The following is a 21184-nucleotide window of genomic DNA, read 5'->3' as shown; positions in this document are numbered from 1 at the left end:
ATGTAGTAAGAGATCTAGAAGATTAAAATGAGACATCTGAACAGTTTCAGGCACCATTTTGGAAAAAAGACAGATGTTCGCTGGTAATGTCTACTTGTGTCTGGATGTATGCTGATGTTCCCAAGGAAAACATGCCAATAATTGGATTTGATCATATTCATTAAATGGTAACTTAAAACCTGTTCTTTTTCTGTGTCAATTAAAACTTGTTATTTGCCTATTACTCACAGTGATCTTTACATGAAGAACATTTATTTTTCACAGAATCTGTCTTGATGTTATCATAATCTTGACAATCTGGAGTGAAGAGAAAACGAATAATGAGGTTATGTGTTATTGTAAATAACTGCTTGTAGGAAAGAACATAGAAGAAAAATTAAATACTTTATCCAGATGAAAAAACTCTGCAAATATATATTCCCTCTGACATGAATTTAGAGTATTTACCACTCTGAGATATGTCAGAGTCATTTATGACTAGCTTTTTGTCCTTTGCAGGACTTTTTTTTTTTTTTTTTACATCATGAGCTGAAATCCTTAATATTCTAAAGTGAGGTAACTGCTCAGTATTGCTTTCAATTGACTCTGGAGAATAAGAAAGTTCATAAAAACTCTGAAAAATCAGAAACCTTATAACAATTGATAACAAATATATTAGAAATTTAAGTAATACTTTTTGAATGTATTTTTATATTTGTGTTTCCTGTTTGTTTCATAATTTCTCTTACATTTTATATTTAAGGTATTTTTATTGATATTAGTTTTCTATTTTTGAAAATGCTAAATGAATACATGGGGACTATTAATATTCCATTGTGCACATATTTAATCAACTTGTTTTATTGGAGAGCAATTACTAGATAACTGGTAGGCTGAGAAAGATGATTTTGTCCATGGGAATAACTGGCCCCAAATGCTTTTGGCAATTTTCCTGGAAAGCTCAGAAATTGCCTTTTTTAAGAGCTCATCAAAGAGTTCACAGATACGTTGACAGGAAAGCCATTTTAACAATTTAGAAACTGTCTCTTTTTGGTTTTAATTTTCTTTCTGTTCCATGTATGATGTAAAAAAAAATGCCTTAAATTTCTTAGGTCATTGTGGTGCCAATATGTATGGACATTTATGTTTTTGTTTATGTGAATATTTAAAGAGCTTCCCACAGCTGTTCTGGAGCTAAGGTCAAAGAATACGCATTTCTCCAAAAGGCCTATTTAATAAAATAATACATGGTTTCTCTGAATGAATGCATTTAGATGAGGCACGTACAGGGTGTTTTCATTGCACGCCAACCTTTTCTTTATAATGACTGAGCAATAAAAAAGAAACTCTCTAAGTTGCCTAATATCTGAGATAATGGATTTCTGCTTCATATTTTGTTATATTTAATATATTTTATGAGTTGTAGTAAAAGTTTTATTTTTTCTAAGAATTAGTCTACTATGCTTGTATAGAAAATTTTAAATAATATTACCATGGCTTTTTGTTGAATTATTTAAATTCCATATTTTCCCAGTGCCACTACTATATCCAGGGAGCAAGTGGGCTACCTCAAAAATTATATTTAAATCAATGCTGTTTTGCGATGATTTATGGTAATATTGGTGAACCAAACTAGTTTCCTTTTTCCTCAGAGCAACATTTATAAACATCTGTCCAAATAAATGTTTCTGTCGAAAGAGACTCAGTTGGCACAAACAACATTTATTTTGCCAGTTCAAACAGAGGAGAAGGAATTATTGTAGCAAGGGGAAAAGAGTCATGGGATTCTTTTATCCTTCTCATGTTCTGATTACTGGCAAATGCCATATTATAAAAATTATTATTCTTACGGCATTTGTTAGAATATTACAATTATGGACCTGAATGTATAATTTTCTTCTTGCCCCATATGAAGGTAAGGAGATTGAAAATCAGAACCTGCTGGTAATTTTGACCAAATCATGTATAAAAACTAGAACCCCGATATTCTGACGCTCACACCAGTGCTCTCTTAAGTTGCTGCCTCTCCAGGGGTCTCTTGTACTTTTTCTTGAGCTCAAACAGTAGACATGTAAGGCTGCATGAGAATCTGAGCACCATTTGGTAAATTCTGCTTCTATTTGTAAAACAACCCAGGAGTGGCCTGAGGTAAAGAATGTTCTTTAATAAAATGCCTGATTTCTTCCTGGAGTATACTAGAGGCTGGGAAAAATGTGGTCATGCATGTTTCAGAGTGGCTCATTTTCAAGAGACAGACTTACTAGTCAACAATTAGACCTGCCCTCAACCTGATCATGCTTTTGGACGCAGTGAGTATGTGTGCCACGGTGAAATAAAAAAAGACACCATGTCTTTCTCATATCTGAGCTTTTGCACATCTGAAATGATGCTCTTGTTTTATTCCATGGCTTTCTTTGGACTAAAATGTATCCATTAACATTTGTGTGCTTTTCTTTTCCATCCATCCTTCTCCATCTCATGAAAAGCACATCTGGGTAAGTTGAATGACAATGGCTGCTGAACATGTTTATTTTCAGCACCATCCTTTTTGTCTTTTATCTTTAGTATTTCTCTTTTCAGTTTTAACACAAGCTGCACTGCCTCTGACCTAAAATGAAAACTGCAAAGTGTATTCATTTCCACACTGTAAAAGGAATCATTGGTTCAGAGAAATGTTCACACTCAAATTAATTATGTTGGCCTTGCAGGCACTTCTGTTTATTCAGTTCTATTAGACACACGTCAAAAGATATTCCAGACGTCATTTCCTTCCTTCTCAAGTCATGCTTTAGGAGTTAGTGTGGCACTCGGTGAGGCTTAAGTAATAGTTGGAGGCCACATTGTTATTTTGGACTGTGCTGCATGGCTGCGTTGGCCTGAGTGCTCCTTAGTGCTTAGTGGCTCTCCACCCACATTCTCTTCCAGAGACAAACTTCTTTGTTAATTATTAAAACTGCACTTAAATGAAGAGGATAAATGTTGGATCTTCCCCAGTAGGACTTTTACACTTAGATTCCAAAGTAATCCTTGGTTTTGGTTTATTCCTTTGGTTTTGTGTGTGCTTCCCATTATTTCCTGTACTACAGGTTAATTTTCAAAGATTTAAAAATCTAAACATCTCAGATTACAGTACAAAATTTTAAATCCTTCTCTTTGAACTAAAATGAAAACATGTTAATTATCTATTCCTAAGACAAATGGGGCTTCAAAGTAAAACAAATTATGCGTAACGTTTATAAAATATTTACATTGGTTTCAACTTTTACATTGGTAACATGGTGAGCTTTTAAAAACACTTCTGTTTGGGAAAGGTATTGCTTTTAAATTGAAAACCAAATATATATATTATATATTATATAATAAATATATAATATATAATATATAACATATTTATATTTGTAGTATTGCTTAGTTCATTAGTATGGCTTATATTTGTCATATTTTTCTACTCTAATTTTAAGTTCTAGTTAGTACTACTAATTATTTAGTAATGCAGAATTTACTTCAGTTAGGATAATTTATGATATTAAGGAAAGCCTAGTAAGTGTTCTTAAAAATGCAAGGCAAGCCGTGGTTAGGGTACTATTCAACTATGATAGCCAAATTTGTAAGCTCTTTTTAAATATAATGAATATTCTAGATATTAGATTTAAAACATTGTTTTCATGTTATCATGTAATATCAGTGGTCTGTCTTCTCATGGTTTTTAAGTTTCATAAGGAAAGTAATCCCATTTTAAGTTTCATAAGGAAAATAATCCCATTGAATATTGAAAATATTCAATCCCATGAATGAATAATCCCATTCATTTTCCCTTCACTTTTTGAATTAAATATTGAAAAATAATAAATGCATGTTGCATTGTCATTTATGTACTTTAAGAAACTGATGGAATTGTCTTCATTCTAAAATTGAGATTCTTGCCGTCTTGTACACGCTCCTGGAATTTAACATTTTAGGACTTTAAAATCATTTCCTCAGTAGAATTGCTAAAAGAAAGCTTAGGAGGTTAAAGTGTCAGGAGAAGATAGTACAAACTTAGTGAAGATAGGAGATTGGAGGTGGAAAGATCATTCCTTGAATTAGGGATGAGAAGGTAAGAATGTAAGCCCCAGCTTTCCCATTTGTTTTGCGTACCCTTGAGTGACTGACATGTTCTCTGTACTTACTGACACTACTATCAACTTCCTGAACCTCACAAAAGGATGAGAAAATATCTATAACCTCAAGAAGCATGAAAACTATAAACTTCAAAATCTGAGTTAAAGAGGGCGAAAATTAGATGAGGCACTAAGGTAATCTAGTCTAAATGGTATCCAAATAACCTGAAAATTACCACTGTTCCTCCAATAAGTCCCCAATTTACTATCAGGAGGTGACTAGGGAGAACAGACCACAGAATCCTTCAAAAATGAAATTGTTTAATGGAAAGTAATACAAATCCCTTTAGTTTTCAGTAACAGCATGAGTAATTGTATTGCTTCATCACATTTCTGTGTGTGCATGTGTGTGTGTGTGTGTTTATACCTTTTTAATGGCTTTGAAACTGATTAAATTCAAAATAAAGTGAGGAAAGAAATTATGTAAATCCCAACTCAAATTCACAAATAAATTACATTTTGTTTCTGAGACTGTGCCCTCCATTTCAGAGCAGCTTGAAGAAAAAAGGTTTCAGTATGAATAAACTTTGGTTTTAATGTCGTCAAACTATTTCATTTCCAAACAACCTAGCATGTGTTCTTGGAATCCAAATAAAATAGTACTTAGAAGTGTAATGGATTTTATATGCACTTCATGTGAAAATGTGCCATTATAGGATATACAAACACACATACACTTGCACACACACACAAAATCACAGTATGCTATGCTTTTTAAAATCAAGTCACCCTTGTTAATGTTGAATTCAAAACTCTTAATTTTATGGAGCTAAATATGTATATTTAGGCAATCAATGTTCTGAAGCAGCTGATTGGGATTTGTGACATTTCTGTTTAGAAAAATTATGTTAATTAAGATATACATTTTCAGCTTGCACATGTTAGAAAAAATGTGGGTGGCACCACATTTTGTTCATACTTGCTGACCAGAATTTCAAATAGCTTCTCAAATATGTAATGTTGATTTTCATAGCATTGATCAACAAGTCTATATTTCTGAATGATAGATGTATAGCTCATCGTCTGTTGGGAATTTGAGATCATATCCTACTTACCCTCCTGACTACTGAATTTTAATGGAACAATTAATAACAGTGTGAAATGAAGTATAAGTAAATTTACTGGCTACGTTATGTGAGAGAGATTTATTCTCTGGACTATACTGTTAAGAAGTAGATTCAACTGTCAAATTATTTTGACTTATGTTTTATTCTTGGTTCTTATCAAGCCACATATTTATTTCTTCTGGTTATATCAATAACTAATTACTTGTCATGTGCCACAGTAAATTAATAAGCCCTTAAGGTATATTTTTCAATCAGAGAATTCCTTTATATTGCAATTATACAAAATCAATTGAACTGACACAAAGTGCAAGCAATCCAGTTTGTCCATCCCAATGAGATAATCAAGACCAATCTTGGTTCCTCTGGCAGAGATGCAGAACCTGATATTAGGGAGGAAGAAGAAAAGAAAAGGCAAAGCTCCTTATTTATCAGATAATGTTAAGAATTAAAGGGTGTGATAGTAAGCGGGTAAAGATTATACATATTACCCAGGAGGTCAAATAAATATGTGCCACTTCTGAATATAAATGAACCACAAGAAAAGAAAGAAAAGGGGGAGAATACCATTTTATTTAATACTAACAAGGAAGTTGCTTTTAATATAATCAAATTATTGCAATCAATTTATCCTCCTTTTTCAGTTACAAAAAGTTCAAGAGATTAATTAGCTAAAGGATAGAATGGGGGTTAAGAAAGTTAACTCTGTGGCCAAGGTCTTGGGGCTCAAATTCTGGCTCTACCACTGCTCACTCTATGCTCCAAGTGGTTTGTGTTCTTCAGTGTCCTCATCTGCAAATGAGTATCAATATGTATCTTATTGTTGTGAAGCTTAAAGAAATTATCCATACAAAGCTCTTAGGATAGCGTTTCACACGGAATTTGTGGCAATGCGTGTTAGCTGTTGTTTTCGGGGATCTAAACCCTAATTTGTCTACATCCAGAACCTTTGCTCTTTCAAACCATGATATCATATCTCAGAAGAATAGAAAGTGGTTTAAATGAAACAAGAAGTCACATTAGAAAAATCTCTATTACAGTACGTACTATATTGAATTGTAGTAAAATCTAAAAAATTACATTTAAATATATTTTTAAATTTTAAATGAGAGGTATAATAAGTGCAATCAGTGGAGTATGCACAAGTCATAATATTTGTGTAGAAGAGAAAATTAATTCTGCCTGGGAGAGGTCTTGGAATCTTAACAGGAAGGATAAAGCATGAGCTATGCCTGAAGGACAAGTATGAATTTGCCATGATTATGATGCAAAGAAGGATGTTTCAATCAGAAGAAAAAGGGAGATAAAAGTCACAGAGGGTCAAGTAGAATGTGGTATGGGGGAATGGCAAGTGTTTCAGTACTGATTGAGCAGAAGAGTCTGGAGAGAGCTGGGGCTAGATTACTAAGGGTCTTTTTCATCATGCTAAGATATTTGACCGTTATTTTTAGGACAACGGGGAGGTTTTTAAGTAGGCAAGTCTTAACAAAAGTTTTCATTTAGGGAGTTCTCACTGGGAGTTGGAAAAAGCATGGGCGGAGGGGTACCAGAGACAGAGAGACTCCGGGAGTCCTTTGCCATGATCCGCAAATGATGAGGATTTGAACAGAAGCTTTGGTAGTAGTCAATTTGCAAAATATCTTATTTAATGTTAGAGAGTGCATGTTTTTCTCTTTCTGAGCAGCCAGTGTAGGTAACTGCTAAACAAAATGCTTATTCCTTTTTAAGATGCGATGCATAGTTTGATGTTAACAAAAACAAAATACTTACAATTCATCCTATGATCAAAGATCCCAGGTGGTTGTCAACATTGAGAGTTTTGTGGATTACAGTGTAACAGTCATTCGAAAGATTTTCTTGGCTAGAGCAGATGATGAAAAGCATGATGCAGTGGAAGGACAAGCTCTCATCTCTAGGACTTTAGAGTTGGGGGTGGGATATGAGGCACACACATGTGGTGCTAATCAACAATCTGTATGAGTGATACTGACACACTAGAAGTTTCCAGACTTTGAAGGATAAAGAGTCTTTATGGAATGGGATTATCACAAAATGAAAGCTAGGGTCGTAATTTAGGCAAACAGAAAGATTTTGATAGTTGAAGAAGGGAAAGAACTTACCAGCCCTGGAAAATGGTGCTTGCAATGAGAAATTAGAATGCACAAATTATATGCAAAAGTAGTTTTTCAGTTCTGGTTAGAAGTGAATGAAGATGGTTAGAAAGGTAAGTCAAGACTAAACCTATTTTAGTATTCGTAATGCAGGTTGAGGGTTATACTTTAGGCATTTAAGAAGCCGTTGGCAGGTTTTCAGAGGACAACACTATGACAAAAGTAACACCTCACATTTATTAGCTGCTTCCTTTGTGTGAGGCACTGTTGCAATCACATTATCATATGTTTTCTCTCATTTAACTTGCATTGCAACCTCCTGAGGTAGGGACTAGTATTGTCAGCTTTATTTTACAGATGAGGAAACTGAGGTACAAAGAGGTAAAGTGACTTGTCTGTGGATGCACAGCTAAGAAGAGGAGGCACCAAGAATCAGGCCCAAACCATCAGACTTTAGAGGCTGCTTTCTTACCTCTTTTGCTATCATGGCAGATTTTCTTCTTATGCCAGTGTATTAAGAGGGTTAGAGGACTAGAGATAGAGGCCAATTAAAGGGGTGAAAAAAAAAGGAGTATGGTGGTGACAAAAATAGAAAGTAAAGGAAGATGAAATAGAAAATATGAAGGGGGAAATTGGCAGGCATTAAATAGAAAGTGACTGAAATGGCCATCCCGAGTGACAGAGGAAAGGGTACTGTATAGTATTCAGACAGTCATATCACAAATTGGCAATCCCAAAATAGCACTGGAGGCTAAGTGGTCTGAGAATAAAGTCTGTTTTCACTGACAGTGATGAACCATTCATGTTGGGAAGAATATGAGAAAGGAGACTTTACTGGCCCTATGGTCTGTGACTTTTTTGAGTAATTAATGAATTTTATTTTTCTGAGTTTAACACTTGATTGAATTTTTTTGATTTATAAGTTGGTTCCCCTACTGTGAGGGCATGAATACAGGGACTTTTCCTACTCCAGGATGAACCAAATTTGTTAGGTAGTCAGTCATCTCATTTTTATGATCTACCGCGTACCAGGTTTTGTGTTCAGCAAAGAATAAGACCAACTGAATCTCTGAGTCAATAAAATGTTAAAGGTACTCTAGGTAAGAATGCTTGGTATACTAGGGGGCTTATAAAAAGATGTAGTGGATATTGCCTCAGAGGCGAGAAAAGATGGCTTCAGGGAAGTATTTTAGTATGTCTTAAAAATCAAGACAAAGTGACTGGGGAGACAAGGCATGGAGACATGAAGACATTGTTTAGTGTGATAGAAACGTAGCTTACAAATGCAAGCATACTGTACCAATTAGGTTAAAACTGCAATAGTTGAGCAGAGACATAAAACCAAAAAAAAAGTAGAAGCCAGACATTTCCATTTGGTTTGAGTCATTTAAGCAAAGTCAAACTTGCTTAAATTAGTGTGCATTAGGAGTAAGAAACTACAAGCCTGGCAACTGCCTTTGATTCATGTACATTTTTTTAGACACTCTCGATTTTTATTCAGAAATCCTTGGATCTAGTTATTACTAGGGTGCCCAACCTTGTTCCTATCTCAGACCAGGCATAGCATGCACAGGCTTCCCTGTGCACAGTTATATCTGAGCATGCAAATGACTCATGCACCTGGTGGGCCTTCCTAAGGTGTCACTTTCCAGTCACAGTAACTCATTGACACCTATTTCAAGAGAGTCTAATGGCATTCTTTATTAGAGATGAGAATGTGTTTCTTGAAAATAGTCAACAATTCAAAAATTTTTCTTACTCAAAATGACATTCCTTTACAATTAGTACTTTTCTTTTTTGGGTTTTCACACAGGTGATGACAACCCTATGTCAGATAGAATTTCTAAAAGGAAGTGCTACTGGTATTCTCTAAAATCTAGTCTAAATCTTAAAACAAAAATGCATATCCTTAACTATAGTGATATATAAGTGATCCTTTGGGAAAGGATGATTAAATATTAGATCATCTGGAGGAAAAAAAGAAAGAAAAACAAAAATATTTATTCAGGTCTAGATAGAAAAACAGCACTTTCCAGACTCACACTTATACTAGGGAAAATTGATCCTAGCCTTGCTCTGGAAGAACTGTCTTCTGATCTTTGAAAAGGTTGAATCTCAGGTACAGAATAAATACATACCTTTTCACACATAGGGTGGTTGAACAGAGAACACCAGCATATTCAAAATGCCTATTTGTGGCAAATCAGTTTTTTATTTTATATTTCCTAAACAATTCAGATCACTGTTAAAATATCTGTCAAAATATCTGGTGGGAAGAAGCATGCCCCCATACAATTAATGCTACCTTTAATAATCTGTTAGGAAATCTTCATGTGTTAAACTCAGTGATTTCCAATTATTATAGCATTGCCCATATTATTTTATTTTTTTAACATTGCTTCTTTCTCATGGAATACACCCAGATATATGTCTCTTATAAATATGTCTCTTATAAATATGGTGAGAGTTGTTTTTTTTTTAATTGAGAAGAATTAAATGTAATATTGCTCTGAGAATTTCAATGCCTTTCTTACACAGTTGATACTGCCCTCAGATAAAGGGAAAGCACATCTGGAGTCAAAGTCATGTGACATGCAGTCCTGCTGCAAAACCCAGCCATCTACCCCTAACCTGGCAGTTCCTCCCCAGTTTCAAGTGTGTCAGTTCAAAGGCTGGGGATTCAGCCCTGCCAGCTGGGGACCAAAGAATAGCATCCACTTGACTAGAATTATTTTTCTTATTATCTTAGCATACTCTTACTAAAGTTATTATGTTACAAGAGTTTGTGATTAAACAAAGCAAAAACAAAGAAAACTTTTTCAAGAACAAGATCACGCAAAGATTTCACAAACAACTGTGCAGTTAAATTTCTATTCAGATGAAGAATAGAACTATCTGAGCACATTGGATTGCCTCTTAACCAGACTCCTGTCAGGGATTCCAGGCCAGATCAGATTCTTGGCATCAACTGGAATGGGTGTTATTCTGACAAACTGGCTCAAGAAGAAGCAAAATTGAAGGATTTTTTTTTACTCTTTGAAACATAAACATTTGAATGGCATTGTAAGCCAAAATATAAAAGGATATTTGGACTATATATATATATATATATATATATATATACACATATATATGCATTGCCTCCATACAATTATGGGGGCATATATATAGAGAGAGAGAGAGACTCAATTTACTGAAAAAAAGAAGTACCTAAATGTGAACCCTGGCAAACATGTTAACATTCACAGATATTTATTGAGCACCTTGTCAGTGCCTGACTTTGCTCTAGATTCTTCTAATTATCTCTAAACAGAATATGTGAAAACATCAGTCCTCCTTGAGCTTATACTTGAGTGGGATATAATAGACGGAGGTGTAAATGATACTCTGTGTTAGAAGGTAAGTACTGTGGAGAAATATAAATCAAGGAACAGGGATAAAGAATGTCTAGTGAGGGTTGAAGGAGGTAGGGAAGAAGACATTCAGAGAAGGTGACATTTGAGTAAAGATTAAAAGTAGGAGAGGGAGTGAGCCATGTGGAGATGGAGGCATATGCATTCTATACAGAGACAATAGCGAGTACAAAGGTCTTGAGGCAGAAAGAAGCCTGAGCTATTTCCAGGATCAGTGAGGAGGCCAGTGTTGCTGTGTGAGGTAGCAACTGAATCAGAGAGGGTACAGGCGGATCCTAACTGCTGCTTTGGCTTTTATTCTGAGTGAGTCAAGGAGTGATTGAAGGTTATGAGCAGAGAAGTTACATTATCTGACTTAAGTTTTAACAAGTTCACTCTCGCTTGTGTGGTAGAATATTTTTAGAGAACTAGTGAGAAGTCTCACAATTAAAATGTTCTAACTTTTAAAAATGTCTTTTGTACAGCTCATATAATTCACTTGTTAAATGTTATGTACTTCCTAGGTGTTGAGTGCATATTTACTTGCCTTTTTACTAAATGTGGCCAAAAAAAACCCAGCTGTAAATGTATATTTGTTTCTTCTCCTTTAATGCCACTCAGCTGTTACATAACTGGAAGTGTTTCTTCCCTATTGGGTATAACATTACAACTCTTAATAATAATCCTCAGCTCTGTGGAGGCCTAATATCAATTGTCTTGCACATAGTCCAGGCTCAACCTTACTGCATATCCTGCTTAGAACGTCTTCCCACACGCCCTTCAAAGCCAGCTCAGTTACCAAATGCCTTCACCAATCGTTTCCATTGCTGTTAACCCATTTTCAAAATCCTCACGCCCAGAATGTGCATCACTGAGTTTTAGCATCTATTTGTGTATTGTATTGTGTTTTTGGACAGTTCGTGTGTTTGCTTTTTCTATCTAACTAGGGACCTTGTGAAAAACTGAGCCCATGTCTTCCACATTGAGCACAGATCTAAGGTCACAACAGATGCTCAATGAGTACCTGATGGTTGGTTGTTTGACCCTTCAACCCATTTCTGTCAATACCAGTAACAGTGAGAGTAGGCTATTCAAGTCAGGTTTTCATTGAAGGAATGTCATTGGGAAGTGCAAGGGAATGGGAAGGCAGGTGAGGAAGCCCCTCTAATTTTCACTTTGTATTCAGGGGTGCTGAGATCACTTTCCCCTGTCCTCTGTGCTGAAAAAGTTACTTGCAGAATTCACCTATGCTTTCCTTGCTATTCAGATAAAACAGCAGTTGATTTATGTGTCTCTTCAGCAGCTATAACTTCAGTTTTTGTTTTGCCTCTTTGTTTCTTTGTCACACTGAACTTTTGTTGGTAGCATCCACTGCAAATATGGAAAGTTCTCGCTGAAAAGCATTTTTGGTTATGTACAGTTGATCATTGAACACCATAGGCTTGAACTGCTGGGGCCTACTTATCCACACATTTTCTTTTTTTATTTTTTTTAACGTTTATTTATTTTTGAGACAGAGAGAGACAGAGCATGAACAGGGGAGGGGCAGAGAGAGAGGGAGACACAGAATCTGAAACGGGCTCCAGGCTCTGAGCTGTCAGCACAGAGCCTGACGCGGGGCTCGAACTCACGGATCGCGAGATCGTGACCTGAGCCGAAGTTGGCCTCTTAACCGACTGAGCCACCCAGGCGCCCCTGTTATTTTCTTAATAGTTTTTCTCTATATTTATTGTAAAAATACAGAATGAAACATGTATAACATACAAAATATGTGTTAATTGACTGTTTATGTTGTCAATAAGGCTTCCAGTCAAGGCTATGAGTAAAGTTTGGAGGGAGTCAAGAGCTAAATGCAGGTTTTTAACTATGCAGGGAGTTGGTGCTCCTAGCTGCCATGTTGTTCAAAGGTCAACTGTATCTTAACAAATTATAAAAATCAGTTGATTGATTGATAGTAGGAAATAATCAAATGTTTCATTTTGGAGTTCATATATGATATTATTGATAGATTCCTAACCATGAAAGACACACATTCAAAAGAGTGAATATACACTACATTTTTATCATTTGTGTGTAAGATCAAAGTATACTAAGGAACAGAATATATTTTCCAATATAGCCCTGGTCAGGTATATATCAATTTGAGTTTCAGTAAAAACACATATTTGATATTTTAACAATAAATGACTCAAATTGGCTTTGTAAATGGATGTCAATTATAAGGCTCAGTTGTAGGGACAATGATTAATAATGCATTTGTCAAGGCTTTTTACATTTTGCTACCAGAAACAACCATTTGTTTTCATTGAAATGTTTCACTTTCATTAAAAACAGGAGTGATTATAAATGAAAATGAATATACTATTGAACTTCACACCTTACATTGCTTTCTAGTAATAGAAGTTAATTTCTCTCTGAGTTTTCTTTAAATGAGAGGCAATTTCATAGTCTAGATTTAAAAAAAAAAAAAACTCCTAATGTAGCTACCTTGACCTGGAGAGCATACTAAAATGAGGCACATCTCTTAAATGGGGATAAAATAACCAAATTTATCCACTGCCTCTATATTCAGACATTTTCTCTATCATTGAAATAGTAAGGGAAAGTAAGTAGGTTGAAAGAAGCCTCATTTAGATCCCATAATGTATGCTTGAAAATGCACATGTGCGCCATTTTCTTGTTAAAGAGCTAAGATATTTGCTGATAATATAATTCAGCTTCTTAGTCCATTAACATTTAATGTTTCAATTTTGTGAATAAATGTTGGGAGAAATTATTTTTAGATGTCAATGTTTTACTCATAAAATCAATGGCTGATTTCCATGTATTTCTAAGAGGAAGAAAGAATTCTGTTATTCTATATTAACTCAGAAAAAGCTTGTGAAGGATTATTGGTTTTTTAAAAATATTGGCATTTAAATTAATCACTACCATCTTTTTCCATGTTACCTGACTAATGATCTTTGCTGTGTACTTCAGGCATGAACTTCTAGAAGAAGCTCGGAGGAAGGGATTACCTTTTGCTCAGTGGGATGGGCCCACTGTCGTTGCATGGCTGGAGGTAAGAGAATTAAACCAGAAAGCTCTTAAATTAATGACTTCAATTTGATAGTTTTTCTAGAAACAGGTGAAGATGGGTTCCTGAAGTCACAGCTTTCCACTAGCCTGGAGTAGCTTATAGAGGGAATATTTGCTTTATCCAGGGGGCTGTGAGCATTGTTGTGATGCATTCTTGTGATTGTGGCCAAAGGAAGCACCCAGTAGGATAAAAGGAAGTTGCTCTAAATTTCACTGTCTTCATCTTTAGAAGAAGGGAAGGCAGGTATTGAGCCACATTTCTCATGTTGCAAGAAAACATCTGCCCTAGTCTATCAGTCTAGAGTTCTTTCTCATCAGCAGGTTACAAACAAGACCCATCTCTATATTCAACATGTTATCCGTGATATCACTGTCACCTATTTGCGCAGAGAGCCATTTCTTTGCCTGTAAAATGATTCCTGAACCTAATTCTCTAACGCCCAGAGGCCAGCTAGGTTTAGACACTTGGAATTAAGCAAGAGAATACTTATCCCCTTGTTCTCTTCTGGGTCTAAATTGAATGTAATTCAGCATTTTCTATGTAACACGGGAGCCAGGAAAAATAAAAACAGTACCTGAGCACAGTGGAGGCCAGTAGAAGCAGACTGCAACAGTGAAAGAAACGCATTTGACTACAAAGGACCAGTTCATACCACTTACTAGTAGTGTTCACTTGCCTGTTCCATTCAGTCCTCTAAGGTGGGCTGCTGGCAGCTACCAGGATATGCCAATGTCGGGGCAAAGAAGAAAATATGCTTTCCTTGCCTGGCAGAGGCAATTCGAACCCATTGTTTTAACTGGTTGGGGATTATAAAATCACTCACTTTCATATCATATCCAGGGCTAACAAATAATCAATGATGAAACGTTAAAACCCTTTTTTAGTTTAAAAAACAACCTTTAATAGATAGATGTAATAATATGCTTTGCCTTTTTTTTTCCTTGGACTGAGTAAAAGAGGCCTATGTCTTGCTTTATTTTATTCTCTCGCAGCAGTCAGGGAATTTTTAGCATATTAATGATCAGAGCTGCTTCTTCCAAACGTGCCTTTAAAATTACTATACTTTAAAAATCAATTATGAGTCAAAATGCTTAAGAAAACACACCTCGAAATTAATAGCAGCTCTTTGTTCAGTGTCACTCCAGTGAAATGAGCTGCAGTGACAGAGAGTTAGCTCCTATTTTGGCAAATGATGAACAAACCCTTAGATTAAAAAAAGAAAAAAAAAAGATTTACTGACATTAAGGGGCTAGGAAATGACAAGCAGTGAAGTTTTGTGCTAATTAAACCTATCCTGAGCACACAGAAATTGCTCATAATGTGCTTCCTAAAGTGACTCAAATTGTAAAATGGAATAAACAAGATGAATGAGTGGGGTGATCCAGTGAATGAGAGCTCTTAACTCTCACCTCCTTTAGCACCTCCTCATGTGCACAGCCTGCTCAGAATGATGAGCAGAAGGAAGTCTGATGCTTCACACACCATTTATCACACCAAAACCTTTTTGAAAGTCTAATTAGAGTTGATACTGATAACAATGTATTGGCAAGCATTTGGGTAATATTACTCAGTATGGGAATAAAAATATCTTTAAAAAGAGGGGGTGAAAAATCGTTAGGGTCCAGCGAAGGTATGTTTAGATCTTTAATTATTTTTGAGCAAGTTGAGTTGATGAACTAAGACATTAAGTCCCATCTTCCATCAGTGGTACCTAATGGTACTTAATGGTACCTGTCAAGGTAAGGCCAATTCCTTGTGTCTCACCTGCTGGAAGACAGTATGAACTATTCAGTCATGTGCCCTACTTAGATTCCCCTCTCTCCTGTCTTTTACCTCAGTCACAGCCCAGGCCACAATGACTCAAAGTTGGCTTTTGGTTTGTTTGTTTGTTTGTCTCCCCTATAGAAACAAGTAGCCTTCTAATATGACAGAATTTTTTAAATAGAAGGATGTCTAGGTTAGTCCCCTATTACCATGTAAAAAATTACACCAAAACTCAGCATTTATTTTCCTCATAGCTTCTGTGGATCAGGAGTTTGACTTAGCTTGGGGCTTTGATCAAAGTCTTTCACAAGGCTGCATCCAAGGTGTCAGCCAGGGTGGCAGGCATCTCAAGGCTCAATGTGGGGAGAATCCACTTCCAAGCTGACTCCTGTTTTCACAGTCATGATTGGGTTCCTTGCCAGTGGTTGGCTAGAAACATCTGTTCCTTGTCATGTGGGCATCTTCACAGGGCTGTGCACAACATGGCAGCTGGATTCCCCAAGCTAGAGCTCTGAGAGGAGGGAAGTAGAGAGGACTAGCAGGAGTGAAGCCAGAGTCTGTTTGTAACCTAATCTGGAAAGTGGCATCCTGTCATTTTCATAATCCATTAGATATAAGTCACTGATTTCAGCCCAAACTGAAAAGCAAAGAATTACACAAAGGCAGAAATGTCAGGAGGGGCCCCCCAGGTGGCTTAGTTGGTTAAGCGCCCGACTCTTGATTTCGGCTCAGGTCATGATCTCACGGTTCATGGGATCGAGTCCCGTGTGGGGCTCTGCGCTGACAGTGCAGAGCCTGCTTGGGATTCTCTCTCTACCTCTCTCTGTGCCCCTCCCCCCACTGGTGTGCTCTCATTCTCTCTCTCTCTCTCTCTCTCTCTCTCAAAATAAAAATAAACATTTTTTTTAAAAACCTTAAAAAGAAAAAGCAATATCAGGAAGAGGAAATCCCAAAGATCCTCTTAGAAGCTGTCTACCAAAACGCCCTGGAAATAATACAGCTGAATTTCTTTGTTTTATAAATGAGGAAAGTAAAACTGAGGCTTAGAGAAGTTACATGACTCACCAGTGACACTGAAGGAATTAGAGCCCAGCCTTCTAGTCCAGAGCTCTTGGCGTTGACTTTTGCTGGCTTATACCTTTTCTTCTTTCTCTTACTGTCACTCTTCTTACTCATGTTCTCTCCCTTTTGCTCAGTCTATTCACGTCCACAAATAATCAATATCAACAAAAATCAACAAAAAATCAATATTTTGGACACTTAAAGACCAAGATTTAAACTGCTTACTCTCATGTGCCTTGCTTCTTACTCCTATCTAGTGATGGTGGGGAGGGAGAATGGAGAGAATATTCCATTTTTAAGTGTGTGTAATTCAAATGCTGCAACACAATCCATGTGAGTTGGCATTCACCCAGTGCTTAAGGTGTGTGCAGACACTGTGCTGTGCTCCTTGCACTACTGATTCGATTGTCTTTCAAGAGCATCTTAACAAAGTTGAAAAATTGGAATCCCTAATTTCTAATGCATTATTCATTTAGTTACTGTCTTTGCCTAAAGTTTTCCAGATGTTTATAGCTTTAGCCTCTTCCTTTAGCACATCATTTTGTTCTCCAAAACTTTGTTCGTGCAGGATATCAAATTAAGTTCACACAACTATCACATGAGAAAGGGGTCTAGCTACATGCAATACAGGCTTCAGTCTCTTTCCAGGGCAGCTGGATTTCTTTGCACTCAGAATTCCGAAGGAGAATTATAAATTGAAACCACGCATTAAACAAACGTCGATTGAGTCTTCACCAAATGCAGCTTGTGGCTGTTCTTGCCCTTAAACCTACGGTGGGGTTGGGGGGGGGGGGCGGGCAGGGCTGGATTTGGTGATGTGCACCTATTATGTTTAGCCTAATAATATAAATTAGTTGTTAAATTGGACACCCTGGAGACTCGATTTCAAATCTTCCTTTCCATCACTGCCTAGCTGATATTTTTAAATAAATTGCTTAATGCCTCTGTGGCTCTGTGTCATCTGGGGGAAATAATAATAGCATCTATCTTTTGGGGTGTGGGCAACAAAACAGTTCACACATGTAAGGTACTTAGGAAAATGCCTGGCACATAAGACACTAAACTGTGTAACTATTAGAATAACCTGTGTATGTATTTGTTCCCTATCCAACAGCTCTGGTTGGGAATGCCCGCTTGGTATGTAGCAGCCTGCCGAGCCAACGTGAAAAGTGGTGCCATCATGTCTGCTTTATCAGACACTGAGATCCAGAGAGAAATTGGAATCAGCAATCCCCTGCATCGCTTAAAGCTGCGATTAGCAATCCAGGAGATGGTTTCCCTAACGAGTCCTTCAGCTCCTCCGACATCCCGAACTGTGAGTCAAGCTGAGCTCCTTCCCTCTCCCAGTGCTGGGCAAGTAGCAGCCTCTCTAAGTCCACAGAGCGAGACTGTGGCAGCACACATTTCAATGTCAGCATGAATTATTCTGAAGAGATTTCACTTGCTCTTCATTAACCTTGCTGCTACTTTTAATAGGTTTTCAAGTGAGGAGCTGTGATTCCTATCAGACTTGAAGGCTGAAACCAAGATAGGCTTTTGAGCTAGTCTCTAACGGAAGTCTAGGTTTTTCTCCCAGGCAAGAAGACCCCAATTTTACTCTTTTTTAGGATGTTCCCCTTTTTAAAAAAATGCAACATCCAGTATCTCAGGAGATGAGTTGTTGGCGTTAGTGCTTTTGGAAGATACAGTGCTTAGCTTAAGCAGTTTCCATAATTATGAAAGTATGCACATATTTGATATTTTATAGATACCAAGTGGAATACCTTCCTTCAAATTCTATTTGTTTCTCATTTATAAATCCCTATTCTTCTGTAATTTTGTTCCTATTCTAATGTTAGGAAAGAACAAAACGTCTAAAAAATGCATGCCAAATGACAAATTCATATAGTAAGAACAACTCCAAATAATATTCATTCTTTCTTTAGTCCATTTCTGAATTATATCTTTTGCTGATAAAGGGTATGATTTCTGATGTTAACTGAATTTCTCTGATCTCAAAGAAATTGGGAAATTTATTATTCTTAATGCAGAATAATAAAATATGGAAGAATGAGGGAAATTTGAGTAGCAAGTAAGAGAAAAGTGGTATTACTTTATTGCAATTTTCAGGAACAAAACTAACTTGAGTTTACTTTTTCTATGTGGTCTTAAACAGCTTTAAAGAACTAGCTTCATGTTTATTGTATCTATCTTTACATTCCTTCCCAGTATTCCAGATTCTAATGCCAGAAATACCAGGTCAACTTTAAAAAGGTTTTATCTTTCTTGTATAATTCCATTTTAACTTCTTTCTAAATAAGATGTAGAAAAAAATCTATAATTTAACAAACTCTTATGTATAACATTATTTTTAAATGTAAATAATGTTGTATACTATAGCTAAAATACTACTCAAGCTAAAAAATAATACAGAATATGTTTAAAATAAAAGCTGAGTAGACCATTAAAATAGGTATTGTAAGCTGAATTCAGATCTGATAGAGTTTCCTGCATAATTTCCAACTGACAGAGAAGCATCACAACTGGCTTATATCAGCACTCTTTTCCTAAGAGCAAATGCATGCATAATTGCTAAAAATGCAAAATTAAGAACATTTGAAGTCACAATTTCAAGATGAAAAGTAGCATATGCTTTATATTTTTATTTAGCATCCTAATCCATTTATTTCTTACTGGAAAATAGAATAATTGAGCACTGTTTTTCTAAAAATGTCTAAGTGAACTTAAGAAATTTAAATCACAAACTATTAAAAGTAAAAGCATATTCAGTTGTTTAAAAGACAGTCAAATGTGAAGAGAATTTATGAGACTTCACGATCTAGCCTCAACTTCACCTCCTCAGGTCAGGACCCCAGTGACACAGAACTAATTTCACTTTGCTAAACTTTTATGCTCTTGGGTAATTATGAGCTTTTGTAGTTGCTCTGTGCTGTGACTGAAACATTTTCCCCACTCCAGGATCACTGTCCTTCCCCAACTCATCCTTCATTGAATGAATCTTGAATGTTTTTCCTTGAGAAATCTTTCGCCAGACGCCAAAATCTGGTTTGCTTCCCTTCCCGAATTACTACTCTGTATGCTTACAAAAGCCATTTTATAATTTTCTCTTCTTAATTTATCCTGTGCTAAGCCAACCAAAGATATTATCAGTTTTCCATAGTCCCCAAGCCTTAATTCAGTGCCTGGAAAATTGTAGAGAGTGGTCAGTAAAATTCATCTTAAAAGTGGTGATTGTATAAGTTAAGTCGCTCTACCAACCATTACAGAGGATATAAAATATCCTGACTTCAGAAAGGATAACTATGGTAAAGAAGGTGAGCCTTGTTCACCACTAGATTAAGTAGGAGATGATATAGTTTAATTCCTCAGTGTTAGGTAGAAGCAAAGAGTTGTGGAATTCCAAAGAAGGGGAAACCATTTCTGGCCTAATAAGGCTTCAAAGAGGATTTAACATTGCAAAGACAGGTAATATATTATTAATTATTAAAAATTATTTTTTTCAATATTCACTGTTGGACAGATTAACTTTCAGTCTATTTTCTTCATCTGTTTATGATATGAAGTATGAATTATTTCATATCATATTTTATATTTTTATTTTTAAAACTTCATAATATAGCATGAGCATTTTCCTCACTTTATTAAATATGCAATTATAATATCATGTTTAATTGCTGAATAACTGCTTCATGGAAATACCATAATGTATTTAACCAAATCCCTAATGTTGGACATCTTGCCTATTTGACAATTTTCATTGTTATTCACAATACCATAGTGGATACACATGAAGTTATATTGTTGCATAAACTGATTACTCCCATAGCAATATTTGTATATAGGGTTTTTATATTCTTATTAATTTTCAATCTTAATTGTTAAATTATATTGGGTAGCCTTTTCTTCATCCTTTCATCAGCATTATCATGCTGCTTAAATTTATATTTTTAAAAATGCTACTACTGTTAAAATTTTTCATATGCTTATTGATTTGGTATTTAAATGAATTACCTGTTAGTAATCTCTTCAATTTTTTTAAAGAATTCTAGGACTATACCTCTTTTTATTAATGTGTAAAAATTCTTTATTCAGAGAGGATATATATGCCCTTTACCAAATATTAATACAAATTACATAAAAGATAAGTTGTATCTATTGGTCTTAAAAATGATCTACTGAGTAGGTTTTCTTCCTTTTACTCCACCTACATGGAAATATTTATTCATTTTCTAATATATTTTAAATACTATTTGCTTTGCAAAAAAGGTGATTATAAATTGATATTAATGAATACACCATATAAAGTGAAAACTAAAGTCACCACATAAAATTATATATTAGGATTCACATTTAAAAAAAATAAAAAAGCAGGTTGTCTTTTTTTTTTTTTTTTAAGGAAATGGTATTATGTCTCCCAGAACACTGTGACTAGTTCAGGTCATACAGGTGTTTCTGTGTGTTTAGGTTCGGGTTTGTGTTCCTCAGTCAGGTTTATCTTGCTTAGTTCCTCAAATTCTCAAGAGAAAAAGACAAATTACTTCACTTGGGTTTTTTTTTTTAATTTTCTACCCAA

The 21184-nt window shown here is 35.6% G+C and overlaps 1 protein-coding gene across 10 annotated transcripts in view; it reads left to right on the top strand.

The window, feature by feature from the left end:
• PPFIA2 (PTPRF interacting protein alpha 2) overlaps positions 1 to 21184 on the top strand; it is a 477511-nt gene that overhangs the window by 427801 nt on the left and 28526 nt on the right. For all 10 annotated transcript variants that reach the window (XR_007154244.1, XM_047868603.1, XM_047868602.1 and 7 more), the window contains 2 exons: positions 13686 to 13767; positions 17726 to 17926. Coding sequence is in view for 9 of the 10 variants with exons in the window: in XM_047868603.1 (XP_047724559.1) it covers positions 13686 to 13767; positions 17726 to 17926 (283 nt within the window). In the remaining variant the exon portion in view is untranslated. The remainder of the gene's footprint in view (positions 1 to 13685; positions 13768 to 17725; positions 17927 to 21184) is intronic.

The sequence above is a fragment of the Prionailurus viverrinus genome, chromosome B4 (assembly GCF_022837055.1).
Source record: "Prionailurus viverrinus isolate Anna chromosome B4, UM_Priviv_1.0, whole genome shotgun sequence".
Classification (NCBI taxonomy): domain Eukaryota; kingdom Metazoa; phylum Chordata; class Mammalia; order Carnivora; family Felidae; genus Prionailurus; species Prionailurus viverrinus.
Note: the sequence above shows the minus strand (reverse complement) of the source record. Positions and strands in the feature narration are given on the sequence as shown.